This window comes from Rhinolophus hipposideros (assembly GCF_964194185.1).
Source record: "Rhinolophus hipposideros genome assembly, chromosome: 4".
Classification (NCBI taxonomy): Eukaryota; Metazoa; Chordata; class Mammalia; order Chiroptera; family Rhinolophidae; genus Rhinolophus; species Rhinolophus hipposideros.
In genome coordinates this window covers 31,076,054-31,098,302 of record NC_138050.1, presented here as the reverse complement: position 1 = coordinate 31,098,302, position 22,249 = coordinate 31,076,054, and the positions used below count along the sequence as shown (strand labels likewise).

Genomic DNA, 22,249 nt, shown 5'->3' with positions numbered 1-22,249 from the left:
ATATCCTGTCTATGGATAATCCTAATATAATCATTTTATTAAATTGATTCCTATGTATTTGATGTTTTTTGAGGTACTATAAATTGTGTTTTTATATTTTAGCATCTATGTAATTGTTAGTGTATAGAAATGTAAATGAATTGTTATGTTTACCTTGTATTCAATGAGCATGCTAAAAATCACATATTGATTTTTTAAAGTATATCTATAGATTATTTTCTATTATTACCTACATAATTATGGTTTGTGTTTTGTTCTTTGTGTATGTGAAGAATGAATTTTTTTTCTTTCTGCCCAAGTCTTAAGATTACATTTTAATCTTTCCCTATTGGGCTGGCTAGGATGTCCTGTATAATGATGAATAACCTTAGTGGTAGCAGAAAATGTTTTGTATTATTTCTCATCTTAGTGGGTATTGTTCAGTATTTTACCATTAAGTATGAAGTTTGCTGTGGTCTTTTTTCCCCCCTCCAAATATCCATAATCAGATGATAGTTTTTCCTTTCTCTTTCTAGTTTACTAGGAAACTTTATTATGAATGGATTTTTTAAAAAAACTTTTTCTGCATCTATTGAGAAAATCATGTATTTGTGTCCCTTGACAACATTTGTTGCATTGACTATTTTTCACATGATAGACCAAGCTTACATTTCTGAAATAAAAATAGATCTAATTTGGGTGGTATGTATTATCCATTTCATACCTAACTTATTTGATTTGTCACTATCTTGCTTAGGAGTGTATCATCTGTGTTCAGAGACAAGGCTGGCCTATAATTTCCTTTTTTTATTTTTGTAATATCCTTATCAGGTTTTATATCAAGGTTATGCTAGCCTTACAAAATGACTTTTTGTTATCCTGAAAAAGGCTTTTTTATTGGTATCATTGATGCTGCTTTTTTCTCCTTAAATATGTATTTGCAAAGATTAACTATGGAAGTCATCAGAACTTGGAGTTCTCTTTGTGAGAATTTTAATAATAAATTTAAGTCTTATAATAAATGCAAATCCTTCCAGATTTTCTATATCTTTTTTGTCTGGTGATAAGTAATATTTTTCAAGGACTTTAAACATTTCATCTATATCATCAAACCAAATTAGTCATAATATAATGGTCACATTTTAATATCTATAGGATCAGTAGTGATATGCCCATTTTTATTCCTGATATTCTTTTGTGCCTTCTCTCCTTTTTTCCTTCAGCTTTTAGCTTTGTTGATTATTTTCCTTCTGGTGTACATTTATTTTGAATTTTATTATTTTTTGCTCTTGTCATTATTATTTCAGGTCTATTACTTTCTTTGCAATTATTTTGCAATTCTTTTTCTCCTCACTCTCCTCTCCCCTCCCCCTAGTAACCTCTATTCCTACTTTCTGTCTCTATGAATTTGCCTATTCTGGGTATGTCATGTAAGAGGAATCACAGAATATTTGTCCTTTTGTTTCTGGTTTATTTAATTTAGCATAGTTTTCAAGATTCATTCATGTATCAGAATTTCATTCTTTTTTAAGGCTGAATACTTTTCTATTGTATGTATATTCCACATTTCGTTTATCCATTCATCTGTTGATGGGCACGGGTTGTTTCCACCTTTGGCTATTGTCAATAATGCTATTATGAGCATATTTTCATTATCATCGTGCTTAAATATTTTATAATTTCTACTGTGATTTCTTCTTTAGCTAACAGATAATTTAGAATTGTATTGCTTAGTTTTCAAACATTTGTGAATTTTTGTTTATCTGTTACTTTTTCTAATTTAATTCTACCTAATCAGAGAACATATTGAATGATTGCAATCCTTTGAAATTTGTTGAGACTCGCTTAATATCTCAACACGTGGTCTATTTTTCCCGCATGGATTCAGAATCTTTCCTGCAATACCCCATTTTTTCCCCTGTGCTTTCACCTGAATATCGTCTACTGACCTGTGTTCCAGTTTACTAATCCTCTTTTCTGCTATATTTAATTTAGCTATTGATTTCTTCAATTCAGTCAATGTATTATTCAGTTCTAGAACTTCAATTTGATTATTTTTCACAGAGTCCAGTTCTCTGTTGAAATGATCTGTCATTTAATCTATTTTCCTGAACATACTAATCAAATTGTTTCATAGTTTGTACCTGATAATGCTAATGTCTTAATTACCTATGGGTCTGTTTTTATTTTCTGTTTCTTTTAAATTTGGCCCTATTTCCTGAGCTGTTAATTTTGGATTGAATGTCATACGTTGTATATGAAAAATCATAGATACTCTAGATGATGTTCTTTATTCAGAGAGGACTATTTTTTATTTTCTGGCAGTCAGATAAAATATAGGCTGGTCATCTTGATCTAAACAGGGCTTACATTTATTCTAGGTTGTACTTCAAGTGTTTTCAGGAACTGTCTATTGTGAGTGTGCTCTTACTCCTAGAGTGTAGTCCTTCAAGAATGGCAATTCAAAGGCTGGGACATTTCTCAAGGGCCTAGTGAACTTCTCACAAACCCTAGAATGTTACTTTTTTCTTGGCTTCTATGCCTCATGCATTAATCTCAAAGATGCTGATGGGCAGAAAATAGTGGCCAACAGTGACAAAATAGGGCTCACCTCAATGTATTTTCCCTGTCTCTGAATTTATTCTTTTAAGTTTGTGGCTGCCTTTTTTGCTTTTCCTCCAAATAATTATTTCTTGTCCATTTACATCATTTAATAGTTATTTTTAGTAGAAGGGTGGGTTTGTTACAAACTATTCTTTCATACTCAGTAGTAGAATGCCTCCACATTTATTTTTAAAGTCACCTTGATTGTATATATTTTTTAAATATTTTGTCTTTGAAGATAAAACTTTCACCCTTAAACACTCTACCACATCCCTAAATTCTAGACAACCTCCTTCAGAAAATTTAGCCTTCTCTGACCGTTGCTTCTGAATTATAAATTAATATTCCCTCAGCTCTGCCAGCCCTTCTCTAAATTTCCATTGGGATATGCTCCCCATATATTCCCCATATATTTAAAAGAAACAGAAAATAACAGAAAACAGAAAATAAAAACAGACACATAGGTGATATATTCCAGAGGACATTTTAGCTATCTTTCTTTTTTGGGTCAGCACTCTTAAACCAAATAATGAAGACATTCATCAAGACGAACATTACCAGGAAACAAGTACATGCGCATGCTCACACACACACACACACACATACACACACACACTCACACACAATGAAACAAATAAAAGGACAAGTATTGGGGGAAATTTTGTTTTCAGACCTCAGATTATTTTCTTTACAGAACTAAAACCTAGTTATAGGTTGTCTTAAATAGAAGAGTATCTTACCAGGCAACCATTCCTAGTTCCATTTTTCCTCTTATTTTTCACTCCTCCCTCCTTTATATCAGCAGGTGCACACATGGATCCAATACACTCGTATGCACAGAAGCTTCTGTGTCTGTGGTTGCTTCGACCACATTCCTCCCACTATAGGCTCTCCCAAAACTAGAAGCTTCTACATAAGGAGCCTCAGAGGACAGTCTATTGGAAAGATATATGAAGTGGAGGTAAGAAACTATTTTACAATTTTGTTAAAGTAAGGAATTAACATATTTTTAGGTATAAGGACTTGTATTATCCAATATTGGTAAAGTCTGAACTAAATATGCTCCTATATCTCAAATTACCCCATTTACTTAGGCCTTCCAAAGCACACTGCTCTAGTAACTTTCTTCCTTCTTTCCTGTAGCATAACTTTTCCCTGCTACCAAATCACTCTCAACAGTGTTTAACATGCGATTTCTCCCTTCTGAAATCCACTCTTGAATCCATATCTCCCTCTAGGTCTATTCCTCTGCTGTCCTTTACAGAGAAATCCTCAAAAGACTGTCCATGCCTATTGTCTTCAGTTCCTCTCCACTTATTCTCTCCTCAATCCTCTGCAAACAGGCGTTTCATCTACTCCATTCCACTAACACTGATCTCGTCAGAGTCACCAATATCTTCCCTGTGGTTAAATCTTTTAAGTCATTTCTCAGACCCTATTTAACTTGACTTATCAATAGCTTTCAACATATTCAAGTCCTTATCACTTCCTTGAAAAAGTTTTCCTTCCATTTGACTTTAAGGATTCCACATCCTTCTGATTTTTATTCTCCCTAACCAGTCATTCTTTCTCAGTATGCTTTGCTAGTTTCTCTTCACATCCCGTATCTCTCGATGTTATTAATAAAATGCCCAGGGCTCAAAACTCTCTTTCCCCTTGCTTCTTTATACTCGCTCTCCATTTCAGTACTTACAGACCATATTTCATCCATTTCAGTACTTAAATACCATCTATATGTTCATAATTGCCAAATGCATACTTCTAACCTATACCTCTTCTCTAAACCTTAGGTACAGGGTCCCACATACCTCAACATCTCCCCTGAGGCATCTAATAGGAATCTCAAACATAACATGTCCCAGCATGCTTCTAAATGTGCTCCTCTTGAATTCTTTCTGATTTCAGTAAATGACAACACCACCTTTCCAAGTGTTTAAGCCAAAGCCTTGGAGTCAATCGTGATTCTTCCTTTAGTCACACTCCATATCCAATCTCATAACAAATCCTGTTGGCTCAAATTTCATAACATATCCAAAGTCCCTGGACTTCTCAACATCTACACCAGTTATCATTTGATGAAAACATTACCTCATGTCAGATTACATCACTCTGTTCTCAAAACTTTCCAGTCTCTTCCTATTACAATTTCAAAGGCCAAAAAACGATATTAATCACTCAGCTCCTATTACTTCACTGATCAGCTCCTGTTATTCATTCCCTTGCAAATTCCATTCTATGTCCCAATGTTCTTGAAACCACCAAGTATTCTCCTGTTTTGAGCCTGTGTGTTTATCCCTCTGTCTAGAATTCTCTTTTTCATTTCTACATGGCTTCTTTTCTCATCTCTTTTGCATCTTTGCTCACAAATTACTTCTGCAAGGAAGCCTTCTCTGACTATCCTATCTGAAGTTGCAGTTCTCTCTACTGTGTCACCTTGTCCTGTTTTATGTTTTCCATAGCACTTATTGCAATTTGATCTTATATTATGTTTCTACTGATTTGTTTCTAAGCTGTCTGCACTGGAATTTGAGTTCTATAAAGATTTATCTCATTCACTCCAATGCTTACAACAGAATCTTAACACAAAGAAGGGGTTTGATAACTATTTGATACAAAAAGTAAATCCATGATAATGACTTTTTATGAATGTAAGGAATTTTTGAAAACTTTTGCAACAATATTTCATTAAAAATTAAAAATCCTGAACAATGATCTGTAATTATAAGAAAGCAATGACACTAAAAATATAATATCCAAATGATTTATGACATGAAAATGCACCTCTTAACTGATAGCAATTACATTCTAGTTAAGAATAACGTCAATATGTATACTTCCTTTTATATTAAATTTATAAAACCAAGCAATTTTCTGTGGTATTTTACATGTATTTATATTAATTTTAAATCCCCTCTTTGGTTTTGGATAAATTAATAGACATTTTAATTAATGCAGTCACTAACCTTAATCTCAGGAGTAATTCAGTTTGCCTTTTTCAATTTTTAACAGAGAAATGCTAAGACTCATTTATCAAAGATTATTATGAAGACACTGCCCTAAATTTTACCTAATCATTTAAAAAAGCACCATCCTTTATATATCTATTTACTAGCCTCTAAATCTCATTTAACCTATAATGAAATATTATCTTTAATACAGGTCAAGTCAGTGGCAGAGCAAATTCTTTATGTTATCACCAAAATAGTACTTTATCTTCGAATTGAAAATGTTTAGGAGATATGAATCAAGATTACTGTACTTGGTTCTATTTTTTAAGTTATATATATATATATATATATATATATATATGCATACATATATATGTATATATATATACACAAATAGATATGTATATATACATATATACATACATATATACATATATATATATATATATATATATATATAATAGTTTTTCTTTTTGCAAAACCCAAAGCCAAATAAAATAAAGCTATCATAAAATCTATTCATTGGTCTCCATGAAAAAAATAATTCATCTTTTCTACTCTACCTAATATTAGTATAGGATGCATATCAATCCTTTTCCCTTCTAAAAATTCTGGGCTGATTAGGGAAGCAGTTGGATGGTTCCTTGAAATTGATATACAATAGCCTGAATAGTTTTGAAAGAGCAGGGTGGAGAGATATGTCACATTTAGCAGTAATTATGGACCAGAGAGAACCTAACCAGAGACCTTTAGGAACAGGGGCTCCAGACTGCTCGCATGTCTAGAAATTCCTCATGTTTGACAACGGCAAAATTAAAACTGGTAATTTCTCTTGACAGTTTCTATACCTAATGTTTAGGGATAGTTAGAAAATTCTTTGTGTGACTAAGTAAACAATTAGGAGTATTCCTTAGAGATATGGAGATGTGGCCATCCAAAAGAGCTATAGATAAAGTGATCATTCTCATGTCTACTCCCCAACATGTTCCATTACTATAGAAAAATGAAGTAGAGAATGTAAAGGAGAAAGTGTCAATTGGAGGCAAGCTCTAGGTTCATTTTCGTTTTGTCAGTCTGTGATAATGGACACTAATTCCAGTCCCAACACATTAATTTTTCAGACTTCTATAAGCAGGCAACAACTCTCTTTTCTTACAACCAGAAATATGTCTGAAAATAATTTATTACACATTTATATGATTATATATGTATATATAGTTTGGATTAATAAAAATTATATGTATAATCATTATACATATATGATTATATATGCATATATATAGTTTGACTTTGTATTAATGAAAATTTGATCAATAGAATATAAGGACTTGATAGAAAAAAAGAAATTATGGCAATTTGAGATCAGAGAATATCAAAATATATAAGGATTTAAATCACTACAAAGGAAAACAGTGGAGAAGGGGAGGGAAAAAAAATGACCCTAAAGCCTTGCCTCCAACTGATCATTTCTCCTTTGCATTCTCTATTCCATTTTCTAAATTCATGTGAAATAGGGATACATGCTATGAAGAAACATAAAGCAGGATAAGAGAACAGAAAGGGGAGGGAGATGTGGCTTTAGCAGAAAGATCAGGGAAGACTTTATTGCACAGGTGACATTTGAGCAAAGATCGGAAGATCAGGTTGTGATGAAATAAGGAAGATGCTGCTGCAAAGCCTTCCCTCCAATGGATGAACACTATTTATTTATTTATTATTTTTTTATTGGGGAACAGTGTGTTTTTCCACGGCCCATCAGCTCCAAGTCATTGTCCTTCAATCTAGTTGTGGAGGGCGCAGCTCACTGGCCTACGTGGGAATCGAACTGGCAACCCTGTTGTTCAGAGCTCACGTTCTAACCAACGAAGCCATCCGGCCACCCCTGGATGAACTCTTTAATTAATTGTAAACAATAAAGATGAAACCATAAGCAATATTATTTTAATTATGTTTATATTCATAATTAAAATCAATCAACTGATTTTAAAAATCAATAAGTTTGGGATACTTCTAAATAGACTGTCTGAATATGAACACGAAAACTAATAAACCAAAATAGGCTTGGAAGACTTAGCAACTGATATTCCTCAAAAGTGTTCATGACTAAAGTACTTTTTAAAAAAGATATAAGAAAGTCAGCAGAATGATTAGAATAATGCGATTCTTAGTCAAACTGGCATATCACACTGAAGATGACTGCTATTTTCTAAAGAATGGAATAATATCTATTAGTGAACAGGATTTTGATGGATTTAATAATAGAATGAGACAAAAAAATCTCAAAACACAAAGTTACAAAATGGCGTACTCCTATCTAATATACTCTCTCATATTAAGTAGTGAGTGAATATGTACACTAATTATATATATGTCTGCGTATAATTGATAAAAGGGTGGATTATCAACACAAATTCTTCTGAGCAAAGTGCAAAGAATGCTTATTAGAAGGCTTCCAATAAAGAAGGAAGTTGGTGAGTTTGACTTGTATTCTCTTTACAAAGCAAAGTGTTCAAAATTATTTTTTTGCATTTCTCTCAGAAAGTCTAACATCTCAGACTGTCAGACAAACAGATACATAATATAATACTTGTTCTTCCAGTTTTCAAGTGATAAATGATGTGCTGGGGCTTTGAATGCTCCAAACAGTGTATTTCTCGTGAAGTAACATCAAGATGCCACTTGGAATCTCTTTCTTAAAGTCAAAGTTGTCCTCTGAAAAGATTTAGGTGGATATTGTGAACCTGAAACACCAACCAAAAAGTAATTCTTATTAAAATGTTAAAAATTCCAGCTCTCAAAAGGATTGTTTTGTATATTCCATGCAGATGATTTTTTTTTAAAGAAAAAACATGTTTATGTCACTTTTAAATAAACGAGAAAATGGTCATATGCAAAAATTGCCATTTGGCGTGCTGAGAAGAAGGAAGGTGCTCCTCTCCTACCAAGCCCAGGTGCTGGCCATGAATCCTTCTATAGCTGGTAGATTTGCAAGAAATTTCTCCCCAGAGATGGATCCCTAAGGCCCAGGAAGTTGAATAGGGAGCTCTGGCAGCTCTACTACTTCACAGGGGCAGAAGCAAAATCAGCTGCTTTCCCACTTGGGGACACCCCCTCAGCTTCTCCCTTCTTTTTTTGCTGCCACAGAACAAATATTGATAAGTTAATAGCTCCTGGTGCTTTTTGACTTAGAAGCAAAAGTAAGAAAGAGACCACATGTCTGCTTGTCAGGGAAAATAGACAAATACATCCTCAGAAGTAGAGGAACATCTCTCCTAATGTACCCTCACGTCTATAAAAATGAAAAAGGCTTCTGATTATCAATAATAGGAGTTTTCACAAAGTGTTTGAGAAGAGACTACACTGACTTAGTATTTGGTGAAAAATTAAGAGTGCAGATTTCAAACAAATTCAGAGCCCGGTTCCATCTGCTCACTTCTACTCTTGTGTGCCCAACCACCTAGTAGAAATCTCCACTTTGCACTCATGCTGCCGTCCACCTCTCCAAAATTGAATTCATCAGAATTCCCCCGAGTTCCCTTTTTCAGCACCATCTACAGAATCATATTTGTCAGCCTTCACTCCTTTCTCTCTCACATCCCACAGGATGTCCACCCTGATTAGGCGGTTCATGCTTCCTTCAGAATGCCTCTCTACCCCTTTACCCACCTGCATGTCCAGACAGGTGGCCCTGTTCACCCACGTTCATAGCCTTTTCCTTCTTCCCCACTAGACTCAATGTTCCTTGAGGCATAGACCAAAACGTCCTTGGTGTTTGAATCTCAGCCTTTAGCACAGAACTTGGCATAGAGTGAGCACTTAGTCCAGTGTTATTTATTAATAAACTAACTCAGATGTCTCCTTTCCCCTTGACCATCTACATTTAACGTTAAGAGTAATACCTGATACTATAGCATGGCTGTCGTTTAGAGAAAGAACTGTTGTCACTGACCACGACAGCTAACACTGCTAGGGAAAAACAAGACAAAAAAGCAACCAAAAGGTACAGCAGCCTAGAGCTAGTAAACATAGGAGAACAATCTCAATGGGCTAAAGAATCTTTGACATCACTCTGTTATAGAACTCTAGAAGGGCTGATATAAACAGTGACAAACCTGTATTGTCCCAATGCTTAAGATTTGCTAAATTTAAAATTGTAATATATGAAGTATTTTGCTTAAAACAGCAAATTATCCTTTACATTTCAAGTGATCTATAACACAAATGTTCATAATTTTTGAGCAAACAATATCTGTCTGGCATCCCGCTAGGTCCTCTCCGTACATTTGCCCGATAATTATTTTATCCACCTAGCCCGTTATAAAAGAAGAAACTGACACCCAGAGAGGTTGAGGCACCCCAAAGATTGCTCAGCTGGTAGGTGGTAGAGCCAGGACGCAAACAGCATTCAATTCCACAGTGGCACACCTCGTGACAATGCTATGTTGCCTCCTTAAACACAAATATTGATAGTAGTTTTGAAAATTGAAACCTCATTTGCTTGAATTCAGGCTACAAACTTTACTCTTCAAAGAGTATACTTATCTGTAAAACTCTACACTATAAAACAATTAGAACATATGCATTAATTTTATCAAGCATTTTTCTAGGTAAATGTTCAAGGATAATCTAAGATTAGGGTTTAATCTAGAAGAAGAGCACAGAAACTCTACAGCAGAGAGAGACACTAATTTCTCCTAAGACTCATAACGTATCATTTCCCTTTTTTAAGAGGGAGAGGCCTAAATTAATTAAGTTAATTAAGACATTTAGGCATTTTTTTTCCCCTGTATGGCCAACAGCAGCTAAATGCTTCTCTTTGCAGTTTTGCCCTTTATAGAGATTTCTGAGTTCTGGGCATAGACCACAAACATTTGTTATTTCCTCTTACATGGCCAAAACAGTCTTATCAAGGTAGAAAACCTTCAATTTCTCTTTCCAAAAGTTGACTTCATACATTACATCATTTATTTACACATGGAGAACACTGACCTGTCAGAAAACCTTGACCTGTCCAGGTATGACCAGCAAACTCCATCAGTGTCAATGAACCTTTCTGAGGAACGTCTGACTGTTAGAAGCAAAATAAAATGAGGGATGAGTTTTATTGTTTTATATATTTTAAAAACCAAAGTATAGTTAACACAGAACCTACCTGAAATGTATGGGTTGTGCTGGGCCTTGAAAACTGTTCCATGGTCAGAGATCTTTCTCGAAGAGGTGATCGTTCTATACTATCAGGTATTGCACTTAGCACACGGTTTTGTGTATGTCTTCCTCTGTACTAAATGAAAGAGAGTATGTTCTTTTTTCAAAAAATGCAATCTTTAAAACGACAAAAAAAGTTTATATATGCTTCAGTCGCTCATTTACTCACTTATTTGAAAACTTATTTATATATTGCTAAGAACAAGGTCTACTAAGCATAAATATCAAAATATATTTCAATTGTGTAATTGCATTACTTAACCTAATAAAATGGCTGTGTCCTAATAGGTAAATATGGATTGAAAACCTTAACCACATAAAATTCTTCTTATTACATTATAATGGAAATGTAATTCTGCATTTGTGAAGCATCACACTTTTTTAAAGGTGGTGTTTGCCTTCTTTTATGATTTCACTCTAAGCTACAATATTTTAAGTAAGGTTAAACATTAAAGCTTTGCCACTCTTGCCTTCTAGGATTGGGTTCTAGTGCTATGCTCAAGGAGGCACAGGGAATGCATAAGAAAACATTGCCTCAGTTGTTTTTCTCTCTCTAGGACTTTATGTTCCCAGAACTGGAGGACACAAGTTACTTGTATCAGAGCAAAGTGAGCAGTCCTTATAAAATCTGGTGATGTATACTACCAACAGCATACCTTCCCCAGACCTTTTGCAATTGTATGGCTAAGTTGATCTTGGGTGAAGAAGATATCACCTCTACATTGCAATAAACATGGGAAAGTTAGTTGTAAAAACGAGGGCTGATAAAAACAGCAGGGGTATTTTACAGAGTTAATTTATGCCAGGCATTATGTAACATCTATAAATTCATTTAATCCTTATAACAATTCTTTGAGGTAGGAATCATTATTACCCTTTTGTAGAAGGCAAAAATTGAGGCTCAGAGAGATTTATTTGAACAAAATTACAGAGTTTGTGTGCAGGACTGAAACACAGATCTTGCTGACCCCACCTTGATACTATTTTCTCCACTACACATCCTGACCATCAGAGAGTTTCTTGACACCTAAACTTTCTAATTTAGTTGAAGCCATTTTTCATTTCACCAAATAATAAATTAACCCTCCCACCCCCTGTAAATTCTCATAAGCCATTTACTTTCAGGAAGCAGATTATGGAGACATTTTATATTAATGGTTTCACTTCGAAACACCAAGATTATATTTTGTTTGTTTGTTTTCCAATAGACTATCTAAATGGTGCACTTAAATATAACGACATCTGTCTTACAGACACAGGGAGACATGCAGGAACTGCCACATTCTGTTCAGCAGTCTCTGAGCCTATTGGAGGTAACCTGCTCCGTGAGGTCTGGACTGGTGGGGAGGACACGTGGTCTATGCCAGTTTGCCTGTAAATACAACAACATGTAACTGAGCACCGAGGTGCAAAGACAGACAGGACAGACCTTACCACAAATCTCCTCACCTGAGCTGTTAATCACAGTCTGCCTTCCAAAAAGAAATGATCTGAATTTCAGGAAGACAAATGTGGAGAGGGGACTGCCCACCACCTCCAGTCACCTTCTCCTTGTTTAACAATGAATGTCAACACATATTTACTAAATGCTCAGCTACGCTAGCCACTGTGTAGAACACAGTTCTTCTCCTTAAGGAGCTTACAAATTATTGGAAACATGTGAAGTAATTAGAGCACAATGCAATGCAATTTATATAATAAAGTGCTATAGTATATGGTTCTGAAAACGGGTACTGTAAACATTTAAGGAATGGAGTGATCAATGAAGGACAAAAGTAGTTAGTATAAATGTGCAAGGCCTAGGTGAGGAAAACTACAAAACATTATGTAAGGTCATAAAAAGGACAGGCAAAATATGTTCTTTAATGGGAAAACTAAGTATCATGAAAATGTCAGCTACCCCTACATTTTCAATAGATTTAATACTATGAAGTCCAATGTAACACTTTTAAAAATTTGACAACCATGTTATAAAGTTTATTTGTCAGGATGGGAGAGTAAATTTTAATAAAAGAAGGGAATGATAATAGGAGGCCTTCCCTACCAAATGTTAACACTGAAAAATTAAATTGCCTAGTTCATGCAGACAATACAGATGAATATTCTAGAAACAGATTCTAATTTATTTATTAAATAATAAAGTCTTGAAAGAGTCCAATTACTGGTTAAGCATTAGCAGTTGCTTGCGCCTTCCAACCTTAGAAGAGGACCTAAGTACAGCTCCTTTAATAACTTCCTCCCTTGCTGATGGTCCAGGCTGTGGTCTCCCAAGCTAGACAGCACTGTGGGGGTGCTTATGAGTTACTTAGCTGTGATACAGCTAAATTATACAGCTAAGTATACTACTGGAACAAAATTCATGTTAAATATTCAAATGTTAAATATTCAATTCATGTTAAATATTTAAATTAATGAATTACTTAGAAAAGTGTCCACATAAATTTGATAGAGGATGCTTTGTCTGGAGTAATCCATAAGCTCTAAGTGACAAGCATCCCTGCCCTCTGTGACCTTTGGTTTACCATGAGATAAAGAAGACTTACAGTTTTGTTCCCCTAAGAACTTCATCACTGTACACATTGGGGGTTTTCATTCTCTGTGAGTTTGCAGTAAGAGAAGGCAGCCACCTATGGGCCGGTGTTTTCTTTGCAGAAGTCTGTAGTCCTCGAGTATCTGAGATTCGTTCCAGGCGGTGCCGTGCCAAAGAAAGAGCACTGGCTCCTACGCCCAAGGATTTGTCCTCTTGTTCGTTCCTGGTCGGGGTGGGGGGCAATCAAGTTAATTACTCAGATATAAGCAATGTGACAGCAGGAGACATATATAATTGCCTAATACTACACGCTGTCTATAACAGTGCCTGGCTCCTAGAAGATATTCCTAACGATGTGTTGACAATCATTTCCAATTCAAGTTCAATTTCAATGAAGAATCACTGACAGAGAAAAAAAGATCTTAGTTCCCATTGTTTGTATAGCCTATAAGATTAAGACTTCACAGCTGCATTCCCTTTCACTTATGTGCCCCAATCTAAGAGTAATCCTTTTATGTTTGATATTAGAACAGTGTTGTTATTCCTTCATGGAGGCTATATCCTGACTAGAATGTGCTCAGGCACACAGGCAGCAGGGAACTAAATATAATTTTCATTCTCTCATGTTCTCTGTAATGTTCTATGTGCTTCTGTGTCCGGCGCAGGGAGAAGGCTGGGTAATTATTTCTTATACATACTGTGCTCTATCTGCAAAATAGGTAGGTCTCTGCTGAAGTGGTTTTGCTTGAATTATCATCACACCATTCAAATCGCTATAAAAATTGTTGGAGAAGCGATGAATCTGAGAAAAGTAAAAACGATAAAAATTAAAAAACATCCAGTGCTATTGTACTGCAATTACTGATGCCTGTCAGAAATCGGCAAGAAAATGGCACACTTGACCTGGCTAATTTGAGGACATTTTAATAAAGGAATTATTTTTTATAAAGAAGTGTGGAAAGAGAAATTAATAAGGAACAGCTTAATTGTTCGAAGCTTATAACAGTGAGGACACATGGCCACACCCAGGCCGGGAGCAGTGAGAAGTGAGGCAGAGGTTCCTGGAATCTGGAGAGGGTAGCTGCAAGAAGAAATGCCACCAACATGTCAGACAAACCAAGAGAGAAGCAAAACCAGGCCCCACTCTCCCAACAGCTGCAGGGCAAGGGAGCCCTGTAATGCAGCCAGCTGCCAGGGCACACCCGGGTGAAGAAGGTACAGAGAGTATCTGGAGAAATACAACCAGGGTGTCCCAGCTCCTAACTGGTCTGCTTGCTTGGACCTGTTTTCTTACCCTGTCCATCATAGCTTGCCCCATTAGATTCCCAGGAGTAGCAAAATAGTCTGGGAAAAACCTGAGCACCACATCTCAAAAGCTTAAATTTGAATGCCAGTTCTAACTGCTTCCTGATTGGTGACCTCAAAAAGATTACTTTGGAGTTTTAATTCCTAAATGTTTTAATTGGGGATGACACCTACTCCAGAGAGTTGTTATGAGAACTAAATTAGATAACATTGGTGAAAACAGGAAGGAAGGGTTAAATAATCAGTTCTCTATTCGGTCCCTTAATGTGTCCAACTAGGATTTAAAATAATATTTAGATCTGGGCAAATAGGATATCTGAAACTAGAATTCTGTTCTAGTTCAATAGATGTAGCAACCACAATCATACTTTCCTCATATTGAATATATAAAAAAGAAACGTTAAAGGAATAAATTAAAACCTACTATAATTACCATTAGGATGTTTTGATTATTTCAAATAGGTGCTATTAGTATTTAACTTTTACTTTTAACTTTTACTTTAACTTCATTTTCTTTTAGCATTTATCCAAATGCAAACCTCAAAATAGATGTAAAAAAATTTTTTTTAAAGCTATAAAACCAAAATATCTGTAAAAAATTCCTTAGACCTTAAATTTTCCATATTTCTCAAGTTTATTTTGCCTGACTTTTAAAGGCTATTTTCTTTCTTTCTTTCTTTTTTTTTCCCCCCCAGGGAGAACACAGCTTTATTACTCCGACAGGCTCAGTGGGATCCTTCCCAAAAGACATAAAGGTTATTTTCTATGTCATTATCAACTGTTCATTTTTACACAATTCATACTCCATATTTGAATGTGCAAAGTGGGAAATACTGTTGAACCACTCGGAGCAGTTTCAAGAGACCAGAAAAATACAATAAGCCAGCAGTGATTCCAAAAGTTTCTTGTGAGCAGCAAAAGCAAAGAAGACTTATTATAAAGTCTTTACACCACAAAATAAAACAATCCTATTAGATATTTTTGCTCCCTGAACCACATGCCCAATTCAGGCATATGTCATTTCAAACTTACAAACATGTTGGTTATTTGCACCTACGCTGGGTGCATATTTGTGTCTCTGTCTTGAATGTTCTCCCTTTTCTTTTTCAACAAATCTTGTCTATCATTTAGGATTTAGTTAAGTTAATAAATTTAGTTAGTTAATAGAAACTAACACTATTGAGTGCCTACGCTATGCCACACGTCTTACCTCCTTTAATTCTTACAGCTTCCTACCTCACAGAACCCATATATAATAAAACTGAGGTTTTGAGAGAAAGGGACTGATTCAAGACCAAAATGATGTCAGACTCCAAATTTGCAATCTATACCCAAAGCTCAAACTCTCATCCACTCTATTATCTACTAGGTTATCTCATCGTGTGTGTGTGTGTGTGTGTGTGTGTGTGTGTGTGTGTGTGTGTAATATTGTTTGGCATGGCCGGATTCCCTGCAACTAAATTGTATGTACCTCAAGACCAGGAATCCTCTCTTACCCCTTTTTTCTGCTGGATCATACAAGATGGACTGTGTAAAACCTAAAGCCCAAACTCCTTAGCACTACTGAATGAGCTTGTCTTTTCCAGCCTCACCTCCCACCAGATCGTTGAATAAGAATGCAATTCAAGAAAAATTTACTGTATTAGTTAGTTGCCATGTTCTGTGTTAAGAGCTCTCACATATTTACATGATTTTAACCTTACAACATCCTTTGAACAACATATTATTATCCTCATTCTATAGATAGGAAACTAAAATTTAGAAAAGTTAAACATGTCCAAATAATTCCCCTTAGAGGTCTCTTGATTCCAAATGCCCTGGTTTTACCACAATGCCTCTGCTGGTCCCAGTATCCCATCTGCTAACCCTCAGTTCAATCACTGAAATAACCTGCACAGACTTCCTACCCATGAAAGTCCTACTCATTTCTTCATGTTTCTGCTCCAATTTCACCTCCAACGTAAAAGATCAAGCCTCCAGCTCCAGTCAGGATAAATCATTCTCTCCTTTATTCTCCTGCGACACTTTTTTTGCATATCACTCACAGAATATATTGCATCTGACTTGTTTTATATTTTTTGTTTTACTAGGTCAGGGACTATGCTTTGCTCATCTACATATCTCCTCAAAATACCTAATACAGTTCACTTAATACAAAATCGATAAATGTTGAATGAACCCAATGTATACTGATTGACTATTTTATCACCTTGGTGGGAAAAGAGAACATTTGTAACCAGCAAATTGTCTAAAAATATTGGAGGAAAACATTTTTTCTCTTCAAAAATATGGAAATAGCTCTGTAGCTCAAAACAGGTTGAGTCTCAAATCTGAGAGACCCCCCTCTATTATAGAATATGGTGAGTCTATTAAACTCCAGGAAATAATTATTTTTAAATTTTAATATTATTGACCAACAGACCCAAATATCTTGACAATAAAATTTAATAGAATGGTAGTGTTGACAAACTGAGCCAGAGATATAAAAACTGAAGAAAAGAGAGAGACTAGTGAGGTATCTACCTGAGCTGGATTAAGATGAGAAGTAAGGGATATACTTTGATTTTCAGAACTTCTGGATGGAGGAACACTTGATACATCAGTATTAATACGGGAAATGAGTAGATGTGAAGATTTAGTGTCAGCTACTCTCAATTTTTCTTTCTGGTTTTTTCTTCCTGTGTCAACAGAAAAATCAATATTATTAAGAAACATATTTTCTAGTACATGGGCTTAAAATTCACTGTTCAAAGAGAATATTTGTTCTTGAATAACCATGAGTCTGCTATGACCACTGACCCTTGCTACAGAGAGCAGACACAGAACAATGGCTGATATGACACTTTTCCACAAGCACATAATGAAATGTCTATCATTTCAGTGGTTGGTAGAAAAATAGATATTATAGGTTGGAGTAAGAAAGATTCTTGTAAAAAGATTCTGGTTACAATCTAGAAAGATTCTATTTTATAATATCCCAACTAATCTCTTTGGTTGGAAAAATAACAATATTTAAATTAACATGATTATTATTATTGTTGTGTTGTCCAAATTGATTCCATAACACCAGTCATTAATGTCCACCAGTAACATTTCTATGATTCATTTCTACTCAATTTCAAATAGTTTAGAAACATCTTATAAGGTTAAATGAAGTAATTATTAAATTAGTTATGTTTACATTTACTTTACAAATAATATCACACAGAATTAAAAACCAGTATCCCACTATTAGAGATTAGTTAGTAGGTAAGTTTTCTTTTCTTTTTTTTACCATAATAGAATTTAAAAAAGTGAAAAAAAGTGACTTCTAGTTTCTTTCTTGTGTATTTGTGTTTTTTCCAGAGTGTACATATATTATTTTTTATAACTCTAAAAGAACCATGTCCTTTTTGAAAAGTACAATTCACTTGTGAATGAAGGCAGAAAACCCACTTCCCTCTCACTTTAGTCATGCCCTAGGTATGGCCAGGCTGGGGGCTGGGGAGTGAGCACAAAGCTGAGAAACAGGCGTCTTTTTTTCTTTTCATTAAGTAGTGTTCTGTAATTAAGTACCTGTAAGTGTAATTTCCCAGTTTTTTCTAATCAGCTCTTTCAATATTTCCACCACATTTGTCCAGACGTAATCAAACACTTCTGCAGCCACGGCGTCTTTGATACAGTCATGAGGAGAAACGGGAGGTAATCCATGTTTATGCCATGCCCTACGATGGTGAGCTGAGTTTTGTTCAACACATACATCGTCACTAAGGACAAAACCCATTCTAATTAGTTAAAGTATCAATGGTTAAAGTTAAAATAATGCTATCCATCCATCTAATATGCATGCATACATGCACATTATACATATATAAATAAATATAACATTCTTTTGTAAAATGTTAGCACATTGTTATTTTTTAATGTACCAATTTTCAGTCATGAGGCAAATCTTTATTATACAGTATTACAAAGACTGGACCTTCCCTTTTGCCCTTCTGGGCAGGTAGGTATAGGGTACCAAGAGCATCCCGGAATAAAGGCCACAAGTAGCTTTGCCCACTTTCACCAGCATGTTGAACACAATTCTTGTTTTCTATTTGTGCCATGTGATCAAAAAGAAAGGGAAGCACTACTCTAGCATGTACACTTCCTGTTAGGAATCTAAAAATTTTTTGCAGCAGACTACTCTCCAAAGAATGGAAAATCTTTTGGATAAGTAAAAAATACACAAAATGCTAAATGAGCATATAGTCAAAATAAATGCCAAATAAATTAATATTATTATACTGTTAAGTTGATCTCAAATAAAATTATATTTACTTTTCTTTTTTGTCAAAAGCGAAATATTCTTCAATCTTTCCATCTGCGTCATAGACCTCTTCTTGCAGGGATGAACATGCCGGTAGGTTAGCCAGCCCTGTGCAGTCAGGGCCTGGCAGGGCAGGGGCTGCAAGTGCTGCTGGGAGTATGTGGGAGCCAGAGATGCACAATCTATAGGAAAAGCAGATTCTCCATGAGTTTATAGAACATCAGGAATACAATGTTTGCATGATTATGGTGGGTCTTCAAATTCTCCATAAAGCACAGAATCCCAAGTAAATAAAAAATCACTAAATATTACATTCAACAAAAGTCACATCCTTAACAGAAACATTTTTAACACAGGCATCATTAAAAATTTTAAGAGCTTCTTGAAAGCCTAAATTATTCTCTGTGTTTGTAGCCCCTCTACTGTAATGAAAAGATGTTATGGCACAGTCCCAAATACTACGTGTGACTGGCATAGAGGAATTTATCAAAATCTGTTAGTGAGCAAAAGAAAAAAAGATGGAGTTTTATTTCTTCTGCTGCTACTGCCTTGGGGCTTAGGATCCATCACAGTGAAGCAGTTTTTGATTTTTCATCTAGCCCACCTTTCAGAGAGTCTTTGAAACAAAAGTTGAAAAGGTAACTCCCTTGATATCTGTATTATACACACATCATCATCATCATCATCATCATCATCAATTTAGAATCAGAAGCATCTTGTGAAAAAAATACTCTGTACTTACCCTTCACTGAAATCTAAACTTCAAATTGATGGAGCTGAGGCTCATGGCAGAGACAGACATGAAAAAGTGTAACTAAAATGCAATTAAAAATACTTTTGGAAAGCAACTTATAAGAACATACTCTCTGATGTTGCTGTTGGGTTCACAGGCATCCGAAAAGGGTTCATGGACTGCAGAAGGAGGCTCGCTGCCCTGGAAGTGGCAGACCCCTTCATCAGTTGGCAGCAGGAGCTGTCTTCCCAATATTCTGCAAGTTATAAAAAGGAAAAGTAAAGAAACTACTAATATTTTTTTATTGGGAAAGGGAAAAATATTGTGCAGTGTTAAAAGTCGAATAAAATAATATTGCGAAGGAGCATCTATGAAGCAGTCAGATACTTATTGGTACATGAGACGCATCATGGTATCACAGAAAGAGCACAGGCTTTGAAGGAGCAGGCCAAGCTGTTCTTGCGACCGATGAGGAAACTGGAGACAAAGTTCTCAGGCTCTCGAAGACACTGATTTCCTTTGTTTGATTGTGGATGCAATATAGAGTAATACTATCACCTTGGCAGACTGATGAGTGACTTAGGGATCATGTATATCAGATCCGAACTTCTGGGGTAATTCTAGGCACACAGAAGCTCTCTCTAAATGTTAACTAATATCACATAACGAATAAAAAATATATAAATATATAGACTTGACTTATGTTCCTTGCGACCTTTCTTTTTCCAACCTCCCCGCCTTCATTTTTATCATAACTATATAAGACAACTGGGACGGGAGCCAGTCTGAGCTCCTGCCATTTCAGTAAGTGCTCCAGGCCTAGGACAGTAAGCATTCACAATTAATATCTCGTTAACATATTATACTGTCTAAGGCAGGGGGCTTATGAAGGATTCAAAAGAAAATAAAAACTTAGTCAAGATTTTTTTGAAAACGTACCTAGTTGAAGTAACAAGAAGATGCACTGACAATTCTATGAGCGTTCTCATTTATTCTCCCCAGAAACTGAGCTGGATTTGCTTCTCACAAGTTAAAATGCCCTTGAGTATTGGAATATCTCCATATTACCTCAGAAACCATTTCAAAGGATGTGATTTCTCAGCAAAGGACATGTGTTCTGGATACATATTTTGACTCGGCAAGTGCTTTTAGTCAAAATATGCTAATAGTGTTAAACAATCGGGAATGGGCAATTCCAAAAACCACTCCAGAGAATTGTTATGAAAAACTCCCTACCTCAGATGGACGGATCTTCTTGACCACTCACTGCATTCAGCCTGTAGGTTCTGGGTCTGAGGGCTCACTTTCCCTTCAAATAACATTTCCTCGACCTCCCAGAATAACTGCTGTACTTTCTGTGCATTGGCTTTGTCAAAATCCTTAAACAGAAATGCACATTTATTTTACAAGACTAGAAGTTGCAGAAATATCAGCTTCATAATCAATGATACTTACAAATTTAAAGCACCCATTACATAAGAGGGAGTATGACATGATAAAGAGAAGCTGGACTTTAAGGCCAGACACATCAGTGCTCCAATTTTTAATCTTCTGATAAATTACATCCCACTCTGAGCCTCAGTTTCTTCAACTGTTAAGTAGAGTTTGTTTCTACCACATGAGCTGAGACTTTTGAGATTTTACATAGATTTTATATACATATTTACACAGACATTGATATACTCATACAAACACCTATATTTCTATGTTCTCTGTCTCTGTCTGTCTGTCTCTCTCTCTCTCTCTCTTTCTCTCTCTCTCTCTCTCTCTCTCTCTCTCACACACACACACACACACACACACACACTTTCTTCATATACTTGGGTGTGACATATCTAAGTACATCTGCAAAATACACAGTTTTTTCTGATGATGATACCACTAAAAAGGAAAATTACTTTTTCAGAAAGGGCTACTCACATTCTATTAATCAATGAAAAAAAAAAAAATCTCGCCATCCTAAGAAGCAGGGTTTTTAGGTGGAGGCCAGAGTATTAATTTTTCCTGCCTGACCTTAAGAGGTTCTTGGGCTGTGGCTGCAGTGAACTGTAGGTGAGAAAACCTTTCAGCCTTTCTGGGTGTTGTGGATTGCTGCGAAGTTCAACAGTCCTATAGCCCTCAGGACCAATGAGGAGACCATAAATATTACCATAATTGGGAAAACCAACACTAGGTAGGCAGCCTCCAGTGCAAAAGCCCTAGTTACCTTTTGTTCCAGCGGTGTGTGAACCTTAAACCTAATCCACAACTCAGAGCAACAACATGCACATTCAGTCTGACATACCTGATCCAAATGATCAATTCAGGTTAATTTTCATGGAAGACTATTCAGTATTTTCTGGGTTATTTCTTCCCTTCAATTGATAATAAACTAGATTCTCATGTTGCAGGGGAGTTATCTCTTTTAAAAGCAAATAAGGAGAAAACCAATAATATTTGTCTCCTAGCGGGGATTAGGTAGCTGGAACCTAGAAGAGGGCTTACTTTCAAATTATCTCTTGCCTTTTGTTGCATTTGCAAATACTACCCATCAAAAAGTAAGTAAAAGTATTTAAATTAAAAGCAATTGTAGGTTCTGGAGTAATTTAAATTCTATAAGCAGAAATCATAAGAATCTCTATGGATAATGACATGAAAATGATAGGAATCTCAGA

General features: G+C 35.5%; 1 protein-coding gene across 4 annotated transcripts in view; it reads right to left on the bottom strand.

The window, feature by feature from the left end:
- The window catches only part of CYP4V2 (cytochrome P450 family 4 subfamily V member 2), an 84,121-nt gene that overhangs the window by 28,783 nt on the left and 33,089 nt on the right, over window positions 1–22,249 (bottom strand). For all 4 annotated transcript variants that reach the window (XR_013993191.1, XM_081045888.1, XM_081045889.1 and 1 more), the window contains 10 exons: window positions 20,832–20,974; window positions 19,726–19,851; window positions 18,874–19,044; window positions 18,127–18,317; window positions 17,095–17,249; window positions 13,965–14,068; window positions 13,280–13,489; window positions 11,988–12,108; window positions 10,684–10,812; window positions 10,521–10,599 (listed from right to left, as the gene is read on the bottom strand). Coding sequence is in view for 3 of the 4 variants with exons in the window: in XM_081045888.1 (XP_080902014.1) it covers window positions 10,521–10,599; window positions 10,684–10,812; window positions 11,988–12,108; window positions 13,280–13,489; window positions 13,965–14,068; window positions 17,095–17,249; window positions 18,127–18,317; window positions 18,874–19,044; window positions 19,726–19,851; window positions 20,832–20,974 (1,429 nt within the window). In the remaining variant the exon portion in view is untranslated. The remainder of the gene's footprint in view (window positions 1–10,520; window positions 10,600–10,683; window positions 10,813–11,987; window positions 12,109–13,279; window positions 13,490–13,964; window positions 14,069–17,094; window positions 17,250–18,126; window positions 18,318–18,873; window positions 19,045–19,725; window positions 19,852–20,831; window positions 20,975–22,249) is intronic.